Genomic DNA, 8,879 nt, shown 5'->3' on the forward strand with positions numbered 1-8,879 from the left:
TTAGTAAGTCGACAGAGCTTGACAATTTCCATCGCCATCTTAATGCAGTCAATCCGCACATCCAGTTCACAGTAGAGCGCGACACACCCGTGGACGGTAAACCCACCATCATGTTCCTGGATACTAATGTATCCACCCTCCCCAATGGTGAGGTTGAGGTGCAAGTATACCGAAAAGCCACCCATACCAACAAGTACTTGGCATTTGATTCACACCACCCTGTACAACATAAGAGATCTGTGGTCAGCACGTTGATGCGCCGCGGGAACACCATCCCATCTAGCAAGGCCCTGAGAACAGAGGAAACATCCAGCGTCCAGGACAGCCTACAGGTGAATGGATATCCCACCAAATTCATTGAAAATGCTGCCCAACCAAGGTCTGGTCCACAAAGCCACCATCCTGACCCGGCTGGCCTTGCCGTGGTACCCTATGTTCAAGGGGTATCGGACAGGGTAAAACGCACACTGCAACATTTCAACATAAAGACTGCTTTTAAACCCATACGCACACTTGCTTCTGTCTTTAAGAAACCGAAGAACCATCGATAAGAAGAAAAAATAGCAGGCATCGTTTACAGGGTTGAATGCAAGGACTGCGATTTCTCCTACATTGGTGAGAGCAAACAGTGTTGGGCTTCGAGAAGAGTGGAACATGATCCTGCGCGTGCCGCGAGTAATGAGTCGGCAATCCGACAACATGCCGAAAGAACCACGCAAAACATCCATCCATGCTACGGCCAAATTCTTGAAAGGAATGAAACTAATTACAAGCGCAGAATGAAAGAATGGAGTTCCCAAGGGCATATGTGCCGCTGTTAAGATCTCTTGGGAGCCAAAATAAGAAGCAGTGATTTTTGAATTTTAGATTCATTGTCCCCCGAAGAAGAACCAGAGATACGGTTCGAAAATTTGGGAAACCTTTTTAATTTTAGATCAGTTTTAAGCCCCTTTTTTAGCATTTTTATAAAATGCTACTAACTACTTAAGTTTGAAAATATTTTATTATTTACAGATGCCCACTTATTTTATGATTAGTCCAAATATGTTTAGACAAAAGACAAAACGTTGGTACTTCCATTTGATGCAACAAAAGACAAAATAAAAGTAAAGAGTTGAAAATCATGTCTCAGTGTTTTCTTTCGGTAATCCCATCGAACATTTATATAATCTGCATTTCCTTGCCCAAAGCTGCAAATGCACTAAGTACTCCTGGTAGTATAAAAGGCTGAAGAGTGTCAAACAAAGAGTTGCTGCAAGATCAGAAAGTTTACATGAGGTGACTTTTGTGTCTGTTTTTGCAAAACTTCTCACTTAGGGCCTGTTCTCACTTGTGAGTTGGATCAGTCTCGGATCGATCCACGCCGTAAGCATGCCAAATGTGAACATTTCCAAATGTGAAGCGATCTGAGACCAATGCAAAGTAGTGCACCAAGAAAGGTGGTCTCGGATCGATCCAATCTAGATTGATGTCAGATTGAGCCAAATAAGAACACAACAGGGCCAGAGATCAGTTCCCTTTGTAACTTGGCTTTTCTCCTTGAACGCCATTTTAAGCTGTGAGTGCAGAGGTTTTAGATGTTATTTTAGTGTAATGGCAAAAAGACGCGAAACTTGGAGCGAAAATGAAACAAAAGCACTGCTATCAGTGTGGGGTAGAGAGGAAATAATGGAAATGCTGAACAACACCCATAAAACTGCCAAGATCTACGAAAAGATCAGCAAGGAAATGTCAGTTCTTTGTTACCAGCGAGACTTAATCCAGTGCCAAACAAAGGTGAAACATTTAAAAACTGAGTACAAGAAATATAAAGATGCTTTTGGCCGCTCTGGAGCTGACAGGGGAAAGACTCCTAAGTATTGTAACCAAATGGATGTTTTTCTTGGTGATCAACCTGAGGCTACAGGACTTTCTATAGCTATTAACAAGTCGTCATCAAATGAAGGAAATAAATCTAAGAAAGCACGTGAAAAAGAAGGTTGGTATCATCATTTTTCACAGGAGCATAAGATCTCTGTGATAGCTTAGTCAATGAAAAAGTAAACTTCTTGATATTGACCCCCATCTTTGGAACATTAAAAAAATAATAAATATGAGGCTACCAAATTTTATAATGAATAACGGCTTGTAACAGAAAAGGAATAAGGAATATTTTGCGTTCGACAATTTGGAATAAAGAACTTTATGGTTTCCATTAAAGAATAACGAATATGCACATCTACAATAGCCTGGCAGACTTCGTTTACTATCTGGCACACAGTGCTTTTTCCGATACCAAATCTCCAACCAAGGGAACACAGATCTTCCCCAGTAGCAAGATGCCACAAACAGATGGCTAAACACTTTTCGACAGTTACGGATTTCCTGAATCTGGTATCCTTCCTCTTTATTGTATCGTTTAATTCATTGCAAATAAAGACAAAAGACTATTTTGCCTCCACCTCACAACGAATGAAACACACAGCTAATGGGCAAATAAGTTCATTTGGGGAGGGCCTGGCAAGAACCAACCCAAACATTACATGAATAAGAATCTACATAACTTGCTCAATAACTGTTTGTAGATGGGTATAAACTCCTGTCGTCGACCCCTTGTGCGAATTGTCCATGTGGACACTTGTGAAGAGTCCATCCTTAAAGCAGATCTCAACATATTACAATAGGTATTTGACGAGTGTTTCTTTAGATTGTCCACTACTCTGGACCAAAATCTCTCACATAAGCAAATGCGTGTCACAGAACAAAGAAACAAGCATGCAGCTAAAACATAGTCTGGTGGGTCCACAACTTTGGACCAATCCCTATATGCAAACAAAATTGTGCCGTTTAGGCTGGGATATCCACTACTTTTGGATGAAAATCATTACGTACAGACAAGTCACGCTAGTTAGGCAGGGGAGTCCACAACTTTGGACACAAATCCCCGTACACATATATATCCGGCCAGATAGGCTGGGGCGTCCACAACTTTGGACATAAATCCCCGTACAAAACATATGCGGCCAGTTAGGCTAGGGTGTCCACAACTTTGGAAAAAAAACCCCATATAAAAACATAACACGCCGGTTAGGCTGGGGTGTCTGCTACTACAGAGCCAACAACCCCATATACAAACATTATATCATGCTAGTTAGGCTAGGGTGCCCACTACGTTGGACAAAAACCCTAAAAACGAGCACATTATGTCAGACAAGCTGAGTCGTTCACTAGACCTAAAATACAAAAATATTGTACAAGTATACAAGGCTAATTTAAAAGAGGATAATAATAATAATAATAATGATACAGGAGCTGAGCAACCACTTGCAATAGACGTGAGATTAGAACGGAGGCCATAAAAAACCCCTTGGGGAAAAAAGGCAGGAAATCTGGGTAGGAACCATTGCTCCAGCTCCGGCGGTTGGTAGCCTTTCCTACGGGGGCTTTAAAAAGGTAAGACAGCTGATAGTGCAGTAAAAATAAAACATCTTATACAACTAGAATGAAAAAAAGATTAAACGGAGCTCTGAACTGGGTTGATTCAGAGGCCTAGATGACTATCACGTGCTACACTTCCCCTGATATACAGTTTTCTCTCAACCCATGATGCACTGGCCTGGAGCCCAGGCTGTGTTGATTCCCGTGACAACAAAATAGTTATTTCGACCTTCTTCAAAAGCTCATTTGTCAGAAATAACATCTTTAGAGAGTTGAAAGTTCTCAAGCCAAAGTGTATCGTCTTTCTACTCGCTTACGGTTTCTTCCCAAAACTGGGTTTTCCCTCTACTTGGCTCAATCCAGAAGCGCCTCTCTTGGGCTTGATTGTGAAGGTAATCACACATCAAAACCACAAGCAGGGAAATTTTCCTCTGTAGTTGCCAAATGTAGCGAAGAATCATTCTGGTTCGTTTTCTTAACATGTTTTCCTGTTTCTTAAAGTTGTCCCTTGAGGTCATTGCGATAATAACCCCCGAAAGCACTTTAAACTCCTCGAACTCTGCCATTTTCAAGAGGGTTGTCTATTTAGACAACTGTGTGGGTGTCCTTAAACTATCCTCGAGAACTCAATCGACTCACGGTACAGACGCTAAATGTGAACTCTCCACGGAAATGGCCTCGGATCGGATTCAGATCAATCTAAACTAATCCGATCCTAAAATGAGCCAGGTGTGAATGGGCCCTTACTTTGATTAGTATTTGCTTAACTTTTTTAAACATGACAAAGATGAGCTGAGATTGTCTCTGCCAATCTAATTAGTCGATCTTTTAGAAAGCCCATTTAGCGCTTATCAGAAAAGTAATCTCTGGTAATTACAGGCAATTAAAATTATGGTTGGAATGTTAAAATCTGTTTCCGAAAACCTCGATTAACATTTACGAGATTCGAATTTAGATCTTAAAATCCGGATCTTCGGATTTCCAATCAAACACAAACCCAAAAACAAATGTTACGACAGATTTTGTTGATTGAAATCCTTACCCGACATGGATTTCCAATTAGCGAAGCTGGGACAAAATCTGTTGTCAAACATTGTGTTTGATTGGAAATCGAAAGATCCAGATTTTTAGACCTAAATCTGGATTTCCCAATGAAAAGCACTCTTGCTGATAAACTTATGATCATATTTATTGACCTGGTTAGGCCTATAAATCTTTTACAGCTTGTACATTTTGGAGCGCTTTTTAATACCGTAACTAATTAGGCTAATATTAGGACTCATAAACAGTGGTCAGGAAGGGAAACTACCCTTAGGAAAATTTGGAAACAGGATTAAATAAAATTTCTCTTCCATAAAAAGCAGAAAACAGATAGCTTCACATCTGCCAACAATGAAAAAAAGGATGCATTCCCTTACAAGTGACCTTTTAGGTGACCAAGATCAGCATTGTGGAATGCTGAGCAATTCTTCCAGCAAATAATTTAATACATTTAGTCGAAACTTTAAAAATTGAAGCGGTTTTCTGAAACACAAGGATTGACGAATGATGTCAAATTTTACCATTTTTTTAGACATTGAAACTTTGTTTTGAATCATTTTGAAATCAATGTTGCAGCCAGATGCATTTCTATAAAACGTGATTCTGCACAGCCTTGGAGTTTGACCTTAACATCAACGTCATTTTGTACCACTTCAAGCCATGGCCACAGTTTCCGTTCCGTTTTTCCACTGTATAACTACAATAACGATGAAACGTTTTACCTCAGTGACCACAAAATAATGTGATTGAAGAGGATTGAAGAATTATGTCACACCGCTTTTTCTTTTCAAACGTCGATTGCCCTTCAATTAATGATGAAATCTGATTTTGGTAACATTTTCTTTATTGCCATAAACGTTAATTTCTCATCTCGGGTCAGACAATTCCTGTGTAAAGTGAGAAAGCCTCAAAACGGTGAAACAGGGATCACATTATTTTATCCACTATATCCATTATTCTCACATTCTTGCCAAATAAATTTGTCTCTTACTAGCACGTACCTCCATCATCGCAAAAGGGTTTAGATAAAGCATAACAGTTGGGTCTCCTGTAAAAGTCTGTTGGGAAGACGAAAGCCATTTTGTCACAGCTAAAATTAATCAAATGGATGGTATCTAATTTTTAATATTTTAGCACTCATCAAACATAAATTGATTGATTAAAAAGTTCAATAACAGTGATTTCCGTTGTCAAACAATTTTGGTTGTTGCACCAGCACTTTCTATCAAACACTTTTGGTATCTGTTTTTTTTCTCCATTTATTAATTTTACATTTACATTGTATTACAAGATTTGAAGATGACGATGCTATTTGTGGAATAAAATATCAGGTTACAAGAATAAATGGAGAGGACAAGATATAGTGAAACTAACTACACGCCCTTGAGATTAAATTACAATTTCATTTAGGTTAGAAGAGAAAAAGAGAAAATATGAACTCTATAACTAAGAAAAACTATGAAAAATATATAAAGAGAGAAAAAGAGAAAGCACATACAAAGACACACATACACAAATATATTTATATATGTAAGATATATATGATAACATTCCAGAGTCGGTGTGGCGATGATTAATACTGAGCAAGATAATAGTTGAAAAGTGCTCTTTTGAACGATTTTTTAGTTGTCTTTTGAGGTATAGACAAGGGAACATCATTCCAATAAAAATATCCTATAACTGTTGGGCAGATTTTTCTTATACTTATTCTACACCAACTAGGATTTAGGTGTTGCAGGGATGCACTTCTTGTATCATAATTATATTGCTCAGATACCAAGGCCAACGTGAAATTACAAGGAAAGGTTACGTTTATACAAACGTTGGCCGTGTAGCACTTATATTTTAAACAGAGTTAACTGAATAGAGTGTAATGTGAAGTGCTAGATTTCAATCCCATACGAACCATGTAAGCGTTAGCCCTACTGATAGAAATGGGCCCACACAAGGACAGAGAAAAACTCTGACCAGGGTGGGAATTGAACCCACGACCTTCGGGTTAGATCTCCGCTGCTCTACCGGCTGAGCTACAAGGTCAGACGGGAGCAGGCCGTGGGAACTGAAGATGTTAAAGTCACGGCAATAAATATGTACAAGTACAAGGAAAGGTTACGTTTATACAAACGTTGGCCGTGTAGCACTTATATTTTAAACAGAGGTAACTGAATAGAGTGTAATGTGAAGTGCTAAATTTCAATCCCATACCAACCATGTGAGCGTTAGCCCCACTGATGGAAATGGGTCCACACAAGGACAGAGAAAAACTCTGACCACAGTGGGAATTCTCTGTCCTTGTGTGGGCCCATTTATTGATGATAAAGATGGCTTTTTATCTACTAAGTGATCATAAATCAGACGGCAGGTATTTAGCTTAACAATGTCAGGGAATTTAATTAGGCCAAGGTTTACATAATGAGGCATAATATGATCTCGAAGTGCAACATTATTAACAACTCTTACAGCTTTGTTTTGCAGCTTTACCAATTGTGATACTGGAGCTTCCTAATTATTACCCCACAGAATGCAGCCGTAGTTTAAATAGGGGTTCACAAGTGCGTAGTAGATACTTATTAAAGACTGCGTTGTTACGTGTCCTTTCAGTTTTGTGATGATATTTACACTTTTTCAGATTTTACTACTAATATGGTCAATGTGACCATGCCAAGACAAAAAAGCAATCAATAACTAATCCTGCTCAAGCTATTGGTCGGCAATTTTTGGAGGAGGGTGTAAGTTAGAATTAACTATTTGTCTCGGTTGGAAAACTAGGTATTTTGTTTTACATAAACTCAGAGTTCACCTGTTTGAACAAAGCCGTTCACAAATTGCTGGCAATTCAGTTATGTTTTATTTCAATGATTTGAGATGAAATGAATGTTCTATGGACTGCTTCAAGAGCAATGGAAAATAACTGAGATCCTTGCAAAGGAACGGCATACCATAATCAAAGACTTGAAGCAGAGAGGGAAAAAAGACCACCTGATCAGCTGAGCACAAAGCCTAACCATGAGCCCCATGTGGGGCAGTTTCAACCACTGGTATTTCTTAACTGCTGCCTCTTGTCTCTGCCATGGTATCTCCCTCCACCTCTGTGCGCTCCAATAGTCTGCCAGAGCAAGTGCAAACACCTGACAGTGGAACCACCACTACAATCGATGCGAGCCTGCCAGTTTTCACTAACTCTTTATTGACCAACCATGTGTGTTCCAATACTTTTCAAGCGCTTTCTTCCATTTCTACTAGTTTGTCACCCTCAAGTCCTGTATGTTCATGCCCCCCAGATACAGCCCTTCCTCTACGGTCCCTTGCTTTAGAAACTCCAGTACATCTGATAAGTCATGCCCTGTACTAACCCCCCTCCACATTCCCCAAACAATGCTCCTTGTTTTTTTCCTGTGTATCACCCCCTTCTCCTGTGTGTTACAGTTTGCACAATTTATTGCCACCTATTTCTAATACTCAGTCCTTCACTATCAGTGACGGCTAAGATGCTCATCAGGTGTTGCCTATAATTTCAACTTTTCCTATCCCTACCCCTTTTTTTCCACTCCCTCACCAAGTGCTACCCCCATTATCAAGTGGGGAGACACCTCACACCTCTGTTATCAATATTGGCAATTTGTTGTATTGCATCATCGTTGTTGCTTCCAGTCTTCACTTGTAAGTCTTCTACTACCCCTCCAAGGTCCAGTGCCCCTTACAAGTTATCCCCTGTTTGCGCCTGTGTACCAGGTTTGTTTCAACCCAGTTCTATACCATTTCCCTGCATAACTGCTTCTTCCTTCACATTAACCTCTGAACCCCACCCATGGACAACAAGATGAACTGTTGCCAATCCATTTTTCACCACAACCTAGTCCTTCCTTGATGTGAGATGCAGTTTCCTTCTTTACCACCCCTTGTTCAATGTAAAATAATCCCTCCATACAACAGGAAATCACTCAAATACATCACAACTCCCTTTTACACACTCAGCTTCTGAATCAGATAATTCAACTTATCTCTGGAACTCACCTTTCACAAACACCACTGATAGCAACTGCAGGACCACCACTACCAAATGAAGAACTTTGTGCTCCAACTCATTAAAATTAAATTGTCAACTCAGATGATCAAATTAGGGAGTTGAAGAATGTCTCCTTCTCAAAAACTGAAATTTTCAGTGAAGGTTGTGAAGTTCATCTTTAAGGAGGATGAATTTTGCAACAGGAATGTAAACGAAAGCCATGGAGGTTAGGCACTAGAGGGGGGGAAGGGGGAGAGGGAAGTGGGAAGGGGGAGGGGGAGGGGGAGGGGAAGATTAATATTCTAGATAGGGCGGGTATTGGGAGCTAGAAAAGTTTTTTTTTTAATGGGAGTGTCTCAACAATTTTGCAAGTTGTTGTAGGTTCTTTAGAGAGACTGTTGACAAAGAACCACCG

General features: G+C 39.8%; 1 protein-coding gene across 1 annotated transcript; it reads left to right on the forward strand.

The window, feature by feature from the left end:
* The first annotated feature begins 110 nt into the window (after positions 1–110).
* LOC138002248 (uncharacterized) lies at positions 111–551 on the forward strand. Its single transcript, XM_068848322.1, has one exon. It carries the CDS (start codon positions 111–113, stop codon positions 549–551), a length of 441 nt encoding a protein of 146 aa, XP_068704423.1.
* The last annotated feature ends 8,328 nt before the right edge of the window (positions 552–8,879 follow it).

This window comes from Montipora foliosa, chromosome 5, assembly GCF_036669935.1.
Source record: "Montipora foliosa isolate CH-2021 chromosome 5, ASM3666993v2, whole genome shotgun sequence".
NCBI classification, from domain to species: Eukaryota; Metazoa; Cnidaria; class Anthozoa; order Scleractinia; family Acroporidae; genus Montipora; species Montipora foliosa.